At 34.2% G+C, this 15,892-nt stretch overlaps 1 protein-coding gene across 1 annotated transcript in view; it reads left to right on the top strand.

Moving 5' to 3' along the window:
* Positions 1-15,655, top strand: part of PDE3B (phosphodiesterase 3B) — an 87,634-nt gene extending 71,979 nt beyond the window's left edge. The window contains exons 5-16 of the mRNA XM_051804391.1: positions 96-202; positions 398-608; positions 1,149-1,222; positions 1,738-1,841; positions 2,605-2,739; positions 4,837-4,948; positions 5,697-5,810; positions 7,887-8,086; positions 9,955-10,158; positions 10,555-10,716; positions 12,261-12,510; positions 12,850-15,655. Of these exons, the coding sequence (XP_051660351.1) occupies positions 96-202; positions 398-608; positions 1,149-1,222; positions 1,738-1,841; positions 2,605-2,739; positions 4,837-4,948; positions 5,697-5,810; positions 7,887-8,086; positions 9,955-10,158; positions 10,555-10,716; positions 12,261-12,510; positions 12,850-13,076 (1,900 nt within the window). The 3' untranslated portion in view covers positions 13,077-15,655. The remainder of the gene's footprint in view (positions 1-95; positions 203-397; positions 609-1,148; positions 1,223-1,737; positions 1,842-2,604; positions 2,740-4,836; positions 4,949-5,696; positions 5,811-7,886; positions 8,087-9,954; positions 10,159-10,554; positions 10,717-12,260; positions 12,511-12,849) is intronic.
* Positions 15,656-15,892: the final 237 nt, after the last annotated feature.

Raw genomic sequence — 15,892 nt, 5'->3', positions numbered from 1 at the left:
CAGGACAATATAGCTATTTTTAAAGCATTTTATTTAATAAAAATGGAAGAAAAACTAGGAAAGTAAAAAAATAATTCTTACTGTTTTCTTTTCAGCCAAGGATCTCATTCAAGTGGGTCTTTTGGTGCAAACTTGCTGACAATACCAAAGCAAAGATCATCTTCTATGACGTTGACTCATTATATAGGTCCCAGACGAGCAGGTAAGATCATGCAATTTATGCAGCTTGGTGACATGCTACAAGACAGTAGTTAGTACATCATGTATTACAGCTGGGTTTTTTTCATGTAAAGGTAGTACTAAAATAATATCAGCATGTTCATGTTGTTTAAATCTAGTCTTTGTAAACAGACGTTTTTATTGTGACCTGAACCCCACGTAATGTTTGTTTTGGAAGGTGCTTCGCCTGGTCTGAGTCCTGTGGGTTCACCCAGTCATGGATCTGTCTCCAGCGGGGCTTTCAGCAACTGGTCACCTGTAGAATTTCCTGATACTGCTGATTTCCTTACAAAACCAAGCATTAATATACATAAGCCTCCAGGATACACATCTAGCTCTCCAGATTTTCAGCAGCAAGTTAAAACACCTGTAGGTTATATGTGTAGCAGGTACTGTAAACTCTGTTACATACTTGGTAACTTCATGTGTGTTGAAAAGAATAGAGTTAAAATGAAAAAATATAGCAACACCTATGCATCTGCTAGGCTTGGAAAAAGGGCACATGATCTCATAATAATCTGTGACTGTATTATCCAGGGGTAACTAAAGAATGGTCTGTGTATGTCATTGATTTGAAATGGCCCATCCCTCATAACAGCTGTAATTTTAGAGTAACAATATTCTATAGATTTTTAGAAAAGAAGGACTTCTTACTTGGGAATTGAATTCTGTATTTCTGAATACTTTCTAAGTAATGAGGTCTACTTTATTAATGCATGCAGGTGAGTCCGGGGGAGGTGATGGTTGATTATGTAGCACAGACTAAATCTTTGTGTGCCAAATTTAGGAGAAAATACTAAGGTCACTTGGAGGAACCTTCAAAAGCCTTTTTAAGAAAAGTAGTCTGCAGATATTTTTCAGTAGAAGACATCAGTAGCAAAAGAAGAAAATTACTGAATGTTGTAAATATTTTTCATGTATTCTGTAAGCTGTGGACGTCAGATACTCAAGCCTGTTCCAACACCAGAACCAGAATCTGCAGAACACAGAGACAGAAAATCAGGTGGGATTTCAAAATAGACAAATATTTGATATCAACTTGCTCCTTTTTTTTTCTAGGCCAGTTAACTTAAAATTTTTATATTTCTATGTAAAATTTTTCCTATATTTTAACTCATATGCATATATTTTACTTTATTTTGTGATTTAGAATAATCAAGATAACATAAAATATTGCCTGCTTCATAGTAAGGATTTAAAACAGGCTTCCACTCATACCTTTATAGTTCTGTACTCCATATATCACACAAGTTCTCTGCCGACTCAGCTAAACTAATCACTGAACTGATTTTTGCAAATAAAAAGTTAGTTTTAGCTTTTCTCAATCTTCAGATAAGTTTTGTCTAATCCATTTTGCCCGTTACAACTTTTTTGTTGTATAATTCTTAAATGAAATGGCTTAGAAACAAGCTGTTACTTATATTTCTGTGAATTATCTGTATGATCAGTTGAAAAATTATTAGACAGTAGTAATTCACAAAGAAATTATTGATGTAGTATTTATGTGTTTTCTTTCAGGTGAAATTGGAAGTGCTAATGTTTCAAAAGAATCTTTCCACCATACAGAGAAGAAAAAAGATGAAAGGAAGGAAATGATCGATCAAACACAAAATAATCTGCTTGTAAGCATGTAATTGCAAAAAAAGCTTGCAATAACTTTAATCAATACAATATTCCTTTATAATTTCTAACTTGTTGTGAAGAGGTCTTTGCATTGCTAAAATTGTAATTTCTAAAGGGAAATGATGCATTGTTGGAATTCAGATTCTTATTTAACAATTGTTTATTTCTAACTTGCATAAATTTTACTAGCAAATGACAAGAAAGCTGGTCATTGTATGAAGTTTTTACTGATCAAAATTGATTTGTGCATATTTAATATTGAGAGTATTCTCAAACAGTGATCAACTAGTATTTTCTCTCAGAAGTTCCAGTAAGACTTACAAATGAACGTTGATACAATGCAGTTGATTGGAAAAACAGGGATACAAATGATTTATTCTTTAGTAAAATTTTGGATTTATATATCAGGTCTCTTAAAACTTGTTCAAATAATGAACTGGTAAAGCTCAGTAAATATCTGGTTAGCCTATGCATATTTTTGCTCTGTTTTATTAACTCATCTTGTTTAAAAAGAAGTAAGAAGGAAAATTTAACACAGTCTCAGAAAACGCTGGAATCTGCTGCCCCAATATGGGAAAAGTCAAGCCCTTAACTGTGCTATTTGTACTATTGATTTATGATTTTATCATGGCTGTAGTTACGGCACCATTCAATAAGTTCACTAAAGTTTTATCATTTTCCTGGCTTTTTTTTGCCAGCTCAACTGATAAATTAGTTTTCATTGTTATTTTAGGGATGATAAAGTATCTTAATCTCATACAGGTGGAGCAGAGTTATACATTAGAAACAATGTTATTAGACCATGATTCACTAATGGAGAAGATGAGCAACTGGAATTTCCAAATTTTTGACCTTGTAAAAGAAATGGGAGATCAGTCTGGAAGGATCCTTAGCCAGGTTTGTTGTCTTTTATTATATGAGGGAGGGTTTGTAAAGCTGTTGTGTTTATATATTTTATTTAAACCATGAAGATGTTTTGCAGTCAACATATATATGAATGCTATCTTGACAAGTAGAAGTATGATTTCTTGTGTGCTCCATCTCGTAAACCATAAAAAGTGTTTTGTCTATAGACAACTTGTTCCAAATTTTCTGAATTTTGTTCTCAATGTAAAAGTAGGTTAGACTCACAGTGACTAGGTTTTGTCATAATATGCCATTTCCTGTGAAGAATTGTCTCCTGCTTTCAGAATTACTACCTTGTTTGTCAACCATTTCTTTTTTCTTTATTTCAGTAAAATATTTCTGCCAGCGCTACACCTGTGGGGGAAGAGAAGTGATCTTTTAGGCAGTCTTTTGCCTCTTGATCCTACAAACAATGGGATTTTTGTTCCCATGCTGCTTTCTGCATGTAGTATCCCTTTTCTGACTTACTATTAAGCTCTTTTGTGCAGTTTCATGTTGTGCTGAAGCCAGTCTACTGGCAAAGTATGATCCTGTTTGCTCTTTCCCAGCTTCTCTCATTTATCAATGTCACCTGGAAGCTTCTCTCTCTTTCTTTATAGTGGATTAGCAACCATGGAGCTATAGTAGAGCTGGATTTACTTCTCATCTGCCTACAAAATATTTCTATTGCCAGTATCTTAGTTTTCCACCCTGGAGTAGAATGCATGTAATTTTTGTTCAAGATCAGTGTTAGGAATAACCAGCTGGAAGGAAACAAGTTAGAGACGCTTCGGTGCAGTTGGAACCACAAGCCTGCACCTGTGCTGAAGTCAGGAAAAAACAATGGGGATAATTTCATTTTTGTTATTAGACACTGTATTTTCTTTCATAGCGCACAATATTCTGGGTATTGTTTTGAATCTTCAGTTAGCCTTGTTTGATCAAATGTTTTCAGGTCTTTTGTCACCTGACTTAGTTCAAGTGTTAAGGTACAGACTAGAATGCCACAATCCACTTTTGAGTGGTGTTTTTACAGCGGGATACAAGTACTCTGTGATCCCCATTGGCTTGCATTCCATTTTTGTGCAGTCTAGGGGATAGTCGAAACCTCTAAGTACTTTAGTGTACAGGTTTTGACTCTACCAGGATCTGTGTATCACTTCTCCTTGATATTGTGTGTATGTGTATGATTTCTCCTCCTCCCTCTCCCATCCTAGTCCTTTTGCCTGTTGTGCTGCAAGCATCTGAGACAAGTCTTACTTAACAGACAATTAAAAACTGAATTTTACCATCTATTTTAAGGTTTTGAGATTGGGTCTGTGAAAGGGGAATGGGTAGAAGGAGTGATGCCCCCTCATTTTGCTCTCCTGTTCCTTTGAGCACCTCCCACACTTTGGAACCTCTATTTGTCTCGTGTATTTGGGACAAAAGTTGTAAAAATGAGCAGCAGTCACTTGTTTTAAAACGTTTTCTTAATATTTGCAGCCTTGTGGGGAGATGAGGTGGTTCGCTAAGTTCTATATGTAAACCATAATATATGGTTTAGATACATATATGGATGTTCTTAGTACATTTTTGAAATATTTTTTCTTTTACCAGCTACCTTTGTTAAAAACATCCAGAAGTGTCAAAACCAAACACAATGTTGAGACGTGGTTTTGTTGAGTTGTTTGTTTGTTTGTTTTGGGTTTTTTAAGAGTGATGACTGCTGCCACAGTTAAGTAATTTGAATTTTTGAATAATAAGTCAGAATATAGATTTCTTCTTTTTTAGGTCAGTAATGGAAAAAAAGCTCGAGTTACTTACCTGACAAAAAAAAATGAGAAATATTAAAAATAATCAGTTGTGCATAAATTTATCAGTTAGGAAATAAAAACTTTTATTATCATTCTGCATTGAGAGGATAATAAAAATCCACATTTTTGTGCTAAAAAAATAATTAAATATATCTTTATGACAGTAGCATTCTGATAATCTGTAGTGGAATTTCAGTAATTTCCATCTCTGTTGGCAAGAAAAATTTTAAAACATTAATATTTTTAAAGTTAAAAAAGCAGAATATGCATAGGTATGTTTTTCAGACTAAACTTAATTTTAATATGTATTTAGGTAACTTATACCTTGTTTCAAGACACTGGCTTGTTTGAAATTTTCAAAATTCCATCCCAAGAATTCATGAATTACTTCCGTGCACTAGAAAATGGCTACAGAGATATTCCCTGTAAGTACTATCCAATTACATTTGGATTTTGTATATATCAGTGTATTTCCTTTACTGTGTGTATTTGTTTAATGTTTAATACAGAAGTAGTCAGTGTCTGAGCTTAGTACATTTTTAATGAATACACTTGACAGAATTTAGAACTGATTGAATGAACTGCAGGACAAAATGGGTGGACTCTAAAACTGAATTTGTTAATATGTTGGTTGAAAATAATCTTAAAGAATCTGACTGAGTAGTTGAATCAAACATACTGAATTTACTGGGAGAATATGGAAATTTGGGTTAATTCCTTAGTAAAATAATAAGAAAATAGAGAATTTTGATGGTAATTATCCATCTTGCTGTCTAGGGCAGCCAAATTTATGGGAAAACAAAGCAAAAAACACACTTGCCCTGCACACCCTCCCACTCCCTCATGTCGTGGATGTTTGTCCAACTCAGGTGCTTGTAGGTATCAGATTGCCAGCCACTCCACTGACTTACCACATTGATTTAAAAGGTCACTTAATCCCTTCCTGACTCCTAAGTAGGGTAAGGTGTGCATAGACAATGTTTGATGTTTGTCTACCTTGCTTCCTAAAATTGTTTGGTGATACATAGAGCCCCTACTAACGATTTCAATTCAAATTTTCATTTATACTTAATTTATATTAAAATCTCACATGCATTTGGTACATTAGATTTTTTTTTCTTCCTTTTGATTATATTTCACATAATGTTTTTATTATATCTTGATAATTTTCAGATCACAATCGTATACATGCCACGGATGTTCTCCATGCAGTGTGGTATCTCACCACACGGCCCATTCCTGGATTTCAGCAAATTCACAATGAGCATATCATGGAAAATGAAATGGGTATGTATTCACCGAGGTTATTTTTCTGTTTTGCTGGAGAATGTTTCAGTGAAACTATAATAGGTAAACCAAATTACTCTGGAAGAAAATAATTATTCTTAGCACTAATATTTTTTTTTTTGTACTTTAATGTGAGGCTGTAGAAAAATCACAAAGTTAGCACACACCGTTCAGAAATATCATGCAGTTGACTTTTAGAAAAATTATTAGATGAATAATGGTTAGTTTGTTAGCCAAGAGTACTGGTTCACTTAATAAATTTTCTGTGTTGAATGAAACCTCTGTACTCTGCCACAGTTAGGGTATTTTTAGCATTTGAAGTACATTAGACTAATATTTCTTAACTTTATTGGAAAGTTAAATAGACCAAAGAAAAGATACCAAAGTATTTAACTTAATTGAAGTTCTCCTTAATGGCTTTATTGTAAAAATGACTATTTTTGAATTCTGTATTAGGTATCACATGCAGACTTTCAGGCATTACATGGCTATCCTAACAATAACTGCATAAAAGCATCCTTGAAAGAGAAATAGACTCCAAATTCAGATCTTGTGTGAAGTTACTTCCAATGAACCTTGCTTTTGTGTTGCCTCTGACTTCATGAAACTAACTTTTAAATATAAATTTGTAGCTTTTACTGAAATGTATCCTGTAAGTAAACTATTTTAAACATAGACTTTCATGGTAAATGGTTTCTAATTCAGAAAAATGAAATGAGGAAATCAGGCATGCTCTGTTTTATATGTACAGTAAAAAGAGACAAGATGCAAGTCACGGCTTTTAAAGGGCTGGAATTTTAAGGAGTAAATTGTGAACTGTACAGAATATGTTATTTCTCCCTTACTAATTAGCCCTTCTGCAGTCACCTTTCTTTTTTCCCAGGTTGTCCATGTCCACTGATTGCACCCCATTGCCTTTTCTAAGTGTTAAATGTGTTGAGACTGGACACTTGACTGGAAGAAAGTAAAGTGGCAAAAATCCTTTTGTTCTCTTTTACAAAAAAAGTAAAATTAGAATAAGAAATTATAGTCTTATTGCTTTGAAACTCTTCCAGTCTAAATGTTACCAGGATTTTTAATCCTTGCTTATTCTATTAATGCAAAAGTGTTCCTTTTTTATTTTGTGCTGATGAAATAAGAGCTACTGGATTTTTTTCTTTTTTTTTTTTTTTAAAGTAGTGACTTTGTAAATTAGAAACTTTGAATCTCTTATTGTGCAAATATTTTTAACTTAATGCCCTTAGTTCCTTTTGCAGTAGTTTCCACTGTCCCCCAAGCTTTTCCTATAGGCCTGCAAGTTCAAGATATGGGTAAATTATAGAAATACTAAGGGAGATGCTGTTTGATCTTTCCTTGGTTGGAGGCAAACTGTAGAATGCTTTCTTAGTGCTGTCATTTTAAGAAGGCAATGAAATTCCAGGTGTGCCTGACAGCTGGAGCTCTTTAGCAGCACAACAATAAGGGGAAGGCAAAAATATGACCCTAACAGTAATGTGTAACCATAGGTACCCATGTGGATTTTCCAAGATCTGTAGTTTGGACTTTGAGATGTACACTTCTGCTAGTTTTTACACCTTCTCTTCTTTCCCTTCCATGGAACAAATACCTACAAGTGCATTTTAATAATGAAAGTCTTGGATCATTATTGTTGTTTTCTAATCTAAAAGACAACTGTACTGCAGTCAAGAGACATGGCCTAGGGGACCAGTGTCCCTTGTTCCACTAGATTGCCTTTTGTGCTTGCTGGAACATTCCTCTGAAACAGCTTTTTCTGCAGCACAAGTGTAGCTGAAAAAGAAGTGGCTTCCTCTCATGACTTCTATGGCACTGCACAGTTTTGAGGACCAAGGCAAATCTCTTGCAACTTTTATTCAAAAGTGTGGGTTTATCTATAAACAATAGTAAGACTTTTTCTTTTTTAAAGTATGAGCCTTTCTCTGCCAATTATTCAGCTCCTTAATTACAAGGATAACCATACTATGTTCGCAATAGTGTCTGGTTGAGTAATTTAAAATGAATTACAAATGAAATACTGTTCTAAAAATATTTTATTTTTGTACTTTCAATTTTTTTTAGAGGAAGCCAGTGGTATTGCCCCTGCTCAAGTCAGCTATATTTCTTCAAAAAGTTGTCCTATTGCTGATGACAGTTATGGTTGTTTGGCATCAAACATTCCTGCTTTGGAATTGATGGCTTTATATGTAGCGGCTGCCATGCACGATTATGATCATCCTGGTCGTACAAATGCTTTTCTAGTGGCCACAAATGCACCTCAGGTAAGACATTCTTTAACCAGAAAATTGACTGTGTCTGAAATCAGAATAAAGAAAATTTTTCTCTTCTATATGCCTACTGTAGCCTGCTTAGGATCATTTGCCCAATTCAAGAAATTGAGAAATTAATTTGAACTGTACTTGTGTAATGTTTTTATTTTTCTTCCCTGATAAATTCTGATGTGGTTTGTACCTATTGGTTGTGTATGCATGTAAAAACAATTTCCAATTTACTAAATTGAAAATAATGACATAAATCAATGCAGGTTTGAGTAGGGGATTATTTCATAGAGAGCTGACCCTAGCACTGTCTCAGCAGCTAATTCATGGATATCTTACATTTTGGGAGTCCTCTGAAATCTAATGTTACCTGCAATTACTGTGAAAACTTAGATTCCTCTAATAATCCAATTAACTGCAGCACCTAATAAGAGAATTGGGATTGTTCAGCCTAGAGAAGAGAAGGCTCTGGAGTGACCTAATTGTGGCCTTCCATTACCTGAAGGGGCCTACAAGAAAGATGGAGAAGAATTATTTAAAAGAGCATGTAGTGGCAGGACAAGGGGGAATGGCTTCGAACTGACATTGGGTTTAGGCTTGATATTGGGAGGAAGTTCTTCACTGTGAGAGAGGTGAGGCACTGGAACGGGTTGTGCCATCCCTGGCAGTGTTCAAGGCCAGGTTGGATGGGACTCTGAGCAACCTGAGGAAGGAGATGCTATGTACTTCAGGGTCTAAAAGGCAAAGACAAGAAGAGGTAAAGGAGAATAAATCTGAATGAAACAGCAAATAGAAAATCGGGGTAGGGCAGGGAAGAATTGAAACGAAGAGCACTGAGGAAAAGATGCCTAAGCTGCATGATGACATATTTTTATCTTAAGGGTGGAATATTGTCTGAGGAAGAATACTTATGATGGCTATTTGTATGTATTTTTATAAGTTAGAGACAAGAAACTTATAGTAACCACAACATCAATAGCACTAAATCAGAAACTGACATGACTTGTCAGCAGATAGAGACTTTAAAATGTAATTTTCAATAAGTTTTTAGTAATTTCTTATGCAAAAAGAGTTTAGGATATTGGTAGTTAAGTATTTCTGCAGAAAACAGTATACAACGCAGAACAAAAATAAACAACACAGACATTCATCTTCAATTTTCAAAGATATAAACATTCATTTTGTTCATACTTTCTGAAGTTTTTCAAAGACTTTTTTAGGTTCTATCTAATTTATATTCAATTAATTAATTTCTAGGCTGTTTCATATAAACATGGAAGTTGTGAGTAAAATCTATTACTGTTTTAATATTTTAGTTAACTCATTTACAGTTAAAATGTATGCATCAGTATTAAACATAGCACTTTGAAAACTAGTGATAACCATTTCCCATTAACAACAGTTCTTATATGCTTTGGAGTTCTTTTTGTGTTTGGTTGTTTGTTAGTTTTTGTGGTTTGGGGGTTTTTTTGAAAGAAGACTGGAATTAAGAGCAATTAAAGGGATATACTTAGATCTTTCTTTGGTCCACATACACACATTCCAAAGTCTACATTTTAAGTGGTTTGTATATGTGTGCCTACAGTCTGAATGTAGCTGGCACCAAGATATTGTTAAGAGCTTGTAAAGAAGGAAGAAACTTTGGTAACTGTTTGGTTTGGGTTTTTTCCCTCATCTGCCAGTTTTGTGTCACCTTAATCCTAAAATTAGAAGGTAAAACATAATTTCCAATTTTTTTTTTGTTTTGTTTTACCTAAGACTTGTTTCTAACTAGCCCTTAAACTTCAAAATATTTAATTATAACTTTAAAAACTTGACTTCATCATTTATGACCCTCTGGTTTTTTTGTTTGTTTGTTTGTTTTTCTGTAGGCTGTTCTCTACAATGACAGATCAGTCTTAGAAAATCACCACGCTGCTTCTGCCTGGAATCTTTTCTTATCACGACCAGAATACAACTTTTTATCAAATCTCGATCACGTAGAATTCAAGCGTTTTCGCTTCTTAGTGATTGAAGCAATCCTTGCCACAGACCTCAAGAAGCATTTTGATTTCCTTGCAGAATTTAATGCCAAGGTTTGTTACATTTTAGCATCTGCACTGCTCTGGTCCTGATATACTCATGTTATCATTGCTTCTTGGTAGTTGTTAGCTTTAATAACTTGCATTTAAGTTATTAAAATGCAAATAGAATATTTCCTTTGTACAAGTAAATTGTAGATTGTTTGTAGATTGCCTAATAAACCCAGCAGGTGTGACATAGGGATTTACAGGAGACCCTGATCATGTCTCACACTTCCATCTTCTGAGAGATAATAAAGAACCTTTTTTTTTCTTTTCCTATATAAGACAAAAAGTGATACAGAAAACCTATTGCAAGTCTCTGTTGTACAGAACCTGAAAGAAACCAAAACCAAACCCACCGATGAATAGTTTTAATTTAATTTTTAAAAATGTATGTGCTTAATCCAGGTCAATGATATCAACAGTAATGGTATAGAATGGAGCAATGAAAACGATCGACTACTGGCCTGTCAAATATGCATCAAACTGGCAGATATTAATGGCCCAGCCAAAATTAGAGAGCTGCATCTGAAGTGGACAGAAGGCATCGTTAATGAATTTTATGAACAGGTGGGTGTGGAAAGGGTAATCCACTCTTTTTTTAATGATTCTTTGCTTTACCAATGGTTTAACTAAATTAAGCATAATTTCTTGTGTTAAATCTTCAGGTAAGATATTTCCATCTTCTCATTCGGAATAGTAAAAATTTTATTTTTCATAGGTAGCTTACGTACATAATCTTTCAGTTTCTATTAACTGTGTTACAAAGCAAGTTCCCGGCCAATGTCGTCCCTTTTTCAGATATTAGGGGTTGTTTTGGAGGGGAGGGGTTCTTTCCATAGCATAATGCTGATAAACCAAAATTAATTCTTCCTCTGTGGGAAGTAAAATTCACAGATATGTTTCCAGGTCAGAGAATATGTACAAAATGCACAAGACTGGAAATGTATATTCAGCTAAGTCTTAGTGCAAAGACAGAGGATATTTCAAAACTTTGAAAATGAAATATTAAAAATATACATGAGTAACTAGCAGTATTAAAATGTGTATAACAATTTTAAAAGGGAACTTTGATAAGTAATCCTATCAAGATTAAGTGGAAAAAGTCTGAAAATTTGCTGCCTATTTTTATATTAACAACTTCTATAAGTCCCCCAAAATATATTCTATATTCTCCATTATTTTTCTCTAGTCACCTTCCTGAGGAGCTAACTATTTATGAGGCAACAATCAGGGACTGAAAAATATTTTTTCAAACTAGGAAGATAAAAGTAAACAATAAAAGTCCTTTGGAGATTTAGGTAATAGCAATAATAATCTGAAGTGTTTACACTTACTGTAAGACTTTAGTATTCTAAGTTGCTCCTTTATGAAACAAACTTTTTCTTATAAAACTGTCAGGTCCATGGAAGTGCTGAAATAGATGATTATAACTCAGATTTTTCTATGAACAGCTGTTCAATTTTTTTCTTCTCCAGTTTATAAAATGAGAAGAAAGCTGCCCTGTAAATGCAGAGGAATAACAGGCACAAGGATATCTCACAGCAAAGACATATTATGGACTATGCAAATCTCAGCTGTAATGTGTCTTTATTTGAAATTGACCTAATTACATTTTTATTCACTTAGTCTGTACTGTTATTGCCTCCAGTAAAAAGATACAATCCATGTGATGGTTCAGGGAACTGTAGAATATTCTGAGTTTGATATTGGAGGGGACCACAAGGATCATCACGTCCAACTCCTGGCCCTGTACAGGACCATCCCCAAGAATCACACCATGTGCCTGAGAGTATCATCCAAATGCTTTTTGAATTCTGTCAGGCTTGGTGCTGTGACCACTTCTCTGGGGAGCCTGTTCCAGTGTCTAAACAGCCTCTGGGTGAAGAAACTTTCTCTAATATCCAACCTAAACCTCCCCTGACTCCACGCTGTTTCCTGAGGTCCCATCACTGGCCACCAGAGAGAAGAGATCAGTGCCTGCCCTCCTCTTCCCCTTATGAGGAAGCTGTAGACTGTAGTTCCTTGGTTCCTTACAAGTAATTTTTAAAATAAAAAAAATTTAAAGTTAATTTTGTGAGAAATTCTGATAATTTTTTTCACTTCTTTTTCAGGGTGATGAGGAAGCAAGTCTTGGATTACCTATAAGCCCCTTCATGGATCGTTCTTCTCCACAGCTTGCAAAGCTGCAAGAATCTTTCATCACTCACATAGTTGGTCCCCTTTGTAACTCCTACAATGCAGCTGGGTTGCTTCCTGGGCAGTGGGTTGTTGAAGAGGAGGAGGATGCAGAAAGTACTGAAGATGATGATGGTGCACAGTTAGAGAGTGATGATGAAGAAATGGAAGATGATCTTATTTTAAGTAAGTTTCTGTATTTCAATTGGTGCATAGTTGTCATTTAATAGATTCAGATCAGCAATGACAGTTGAAACTGAGTAGTGCAAATTTTGTAGGTTTTTCTATTATGCTGCTTCATAAATTTTACTCTTTCAATAAAATTTTTGTTACTACCAGAAGACTTGCAACTTGAAACAGAAACTCATTGATGTCCTTTGCCATGCCACTATTTAAATACTCATAATAAGCATTCATATGTCTTGTTCAAACTTACATCTCTTCTGCAATGTGCCTTTGGTTTTCTATGTGTAAAATACAATTGCTTTGAATGTCAAACAATCAAATATGCTTATAATTTTGCAGAAGTTCAAAGAAAAAAAGGTAGACGAATATTTTGCCAGCTAATACACCATCTCAGTGAAAATCACAAAATATGGAAGAAAGTCATTGAAGAGGAAGAAAAAAACAAAACCGAAGGAGCTAAACTGCTGACTGAAATCTCATCTTTACCTCAAGCAGACGAAATTCAGGTTATTGAGGAAGCTGATGAAGATGATGAACGACAACTAGGAGAAGACAAGACGTGCTAAGAAAACTCCAGTGGTGTCCAGTATGATGACAGCCTACATTTTTTCCACTGTGCTGACTTTAGCCTGACAACAGTTTGCATAAAATTGAAAGGCCTTAATACTGTGAGAGGATTCTTTTTACTCTAGTGGAATCCCACTCCTATGCACTTTCGCCACACAGAATATGAAACTTTATTCAGAGATTGAATATTGTATACCCTGATGCAAAGTTCTTTATGCCTTAGTTGGTATAAAATATCCTGATATAATGCTGCCTTGCTGAATATGGAACTCTTCTTTTCCCTGAGGTACCTGCAGTTTTTAAAAACATTCAGTGACTTCAATTACCAAAGTGGCAAGAACTTTTCGCTAACCAGGAAACGCAGGATGAATCCTAATATTGTCTTGAGTTGCTTATTTCATGTTGTTTTTGAACATGAATGAGAAAAGGTCTGTGCCTATATGAAAACTATGTTACTGTTGCAGTGCAAGCCTGTTGTGGGGTGTCTACTTAGTGCAGTAGTGTGCTTAATGTAGTCATCTCAGAGCAACTGTTCAAGGACTGTGACATAAATGCTGAATTCTGATATTTGTGGTTTAAAATGAGAAAAGAAGATCCAGGTGCATCTATTTCTGATGCTTTTTATTATTGTGCATAATCTGATGTTTTATTTTTGCAGAAAATATTCAGGTTTGCAGTGGATGTTCATGATAATTCATTGAATACAAGGCCATTATCATCTGTTGCCTTGCTGTTTTGTGGTAGAACATTAAAAACCTGTTCCGCTACTTAAATTATGAAGGAATTTTATTCTTTTAGTCAGAAGTCATGTTATATTTCCTGCCCTTACTCAGGTTCACGTTTAAAAACAAGTCAACTACATCATAGATTTTTATCTTGCACCGATTTCCAATATTAAATTTTAAGGAAATAAGATCGTATCTCATTTATTCTTTGTATGTAAAGCTTTAGGAGAATTAAAGAGGGTTTTTAAAAAAAAAAAATACATTAACTACTGTTTCAAAATGGCTATTTTAATTTGCCCCACATCTTTTCTTCCATCACAGACACAGCTTATATCCCTTTCAAATTTGATGTACATCCTGAAATACACATATGGAAACCAGAATGTGAAAATTTTGTGTAAAGTTTTGAAAACAACACGGTACTGTTTTACATTTTAGATTGTTGAGTTTTAAAATAGGAAACTTAGACATTCCACACAAATGTATTATTAGGAACACTACCATTGTAGGTCTAATTTGAAAACAAACAAGCAAAAGAAGGCATAAATCTAGGCTATAAGTAAGTAAGGAAGCCACAAATAAACCTAGTTTTAAAAGTGCACCTTTTAGTACTAAACATTTATATGCTGTGTAGTTGAATTCAATAAAAATCAAATGCACGTGTGTGCCATTGCTAAATGTATCTTAGCAATTTGTGTTTACATTTACATCAGTTGACTTGAAAAAAAAGGGTAACATTTCTAAGATAACCTTGAGTACATTGTATTACACCATTTTACACAAATTTTTATTCTGCTCTTTGATTGGCCAGTTTAAATCAATGAAAGGGGTTTTTTTCCATTTTTCACTAATAAACTTTTTGTTGATCCACTTAAAAGACCACTGAAACATGCTTTGCTATTTTATATCTTCAGTGCAAAATCCCCCTTTACTGCCATTATTACTATCACTGCATTTTTTTTTTGTAACATGAGCAGTGTTAAAAACAAATATTTCTGTCATTAATAAAATGTTGCACTATTGAAGCTGGCACTTATTGATCATACAGTTGTATGTCTCTTGGTCATATATTTTCCTAACAGATAATGTGAAGACTACAGAAACTCCTTTCAGTATGCTGTATTCTCAGCATTTTGCATTTAGCCTGTGTGCTTGTAGATATAAAATACCATTTTAATACTGTTTAGTATCATCTTGCTTTACCTAAAAACATGATACAAATTAGTTTGTCTAATTATTTGACAGTTTTTCTATTATTTGACATGATAGGTTTCCATTTTTAGTTTCCCTTTAAAAATTATTATTAAAAAAATAAAAAAATAATAAGAAGGTAAACGTAACACTTTATTTTTTACTAAAGCACTGGCAGCATTTATATCATGTGAAACCTTTCCCAGCAACTTTCTTATCTCAGATTTCCCTTAAACTCTGTAGAAATACTGAAGCAATTTTAAAATTCAGTAAGAAGTAGCAAACCTCAGTGCTTTTCCAATTAGATATTTTCAAGTTACATAAGCTTGATTCAAAGATATTTTTAATTATGAATGTATTCAAAATCCACCTTAAAATGCCTGTTATTTATGTATGCATATTGTGGGACTAATTATTACTCTAAGAGGAAGGGGAAAAGAATGTACAAATGTCAGCAAAGGTTGGTTCAGGGCATGTTTGCAGAAGTGGATGTAACTTTAACTAAAGGTGTCTTAATCTTTCAAAAATGGTAATGGAAGGGTGTTTGAATGTTGACTGAGCTGTCGTCAAAAAGAACATCTCTCCATGTAAGTTCCTACTCTTATTCTGGTAGGAACCCACTGAGAAATTGCAACCAAATTAAATCTGTGATCGCACTTCAATTCATGGTAATGAAGAACACACTGAAGAACACACTTTAAACACTTTCTAATGAAACATTGCTTTTTCTTTGTTCAAGAAGTGGACCAAATTAGCCTACACTGAAGTTATGTTGATGCAGCAGATACACGTTTTATGCATAATATTTTCAGGTTTAAGTTGAGTCTCCCATCTCCCCATTGCTTTCTTTTGCAATGTATGTCAGATTACTTGCTCCCATGCATACAGTGCATACAGAA

This window comes from Manacus candei, unplaced genomic scaffold, assembly GCF_025592945.1.
Source record: "Manacus candei isolate 608988 ecotype Guabito, Panama unplaced genomic scaffold, ASM2559294v1 h1tg000060l, whole genome shotgun sequence".
NCBI classification, from domain to species: Eukaryota; Metazoa; Chordata; class Aves; order Passeriformes; family Pipridae; genus Manacus; species Manacus candei.
The sequence above is the reverse complement of the archived record's forward strand: the minus strand, read 5'-3'. Positions and strand labels throughout refer to the sequence as shown.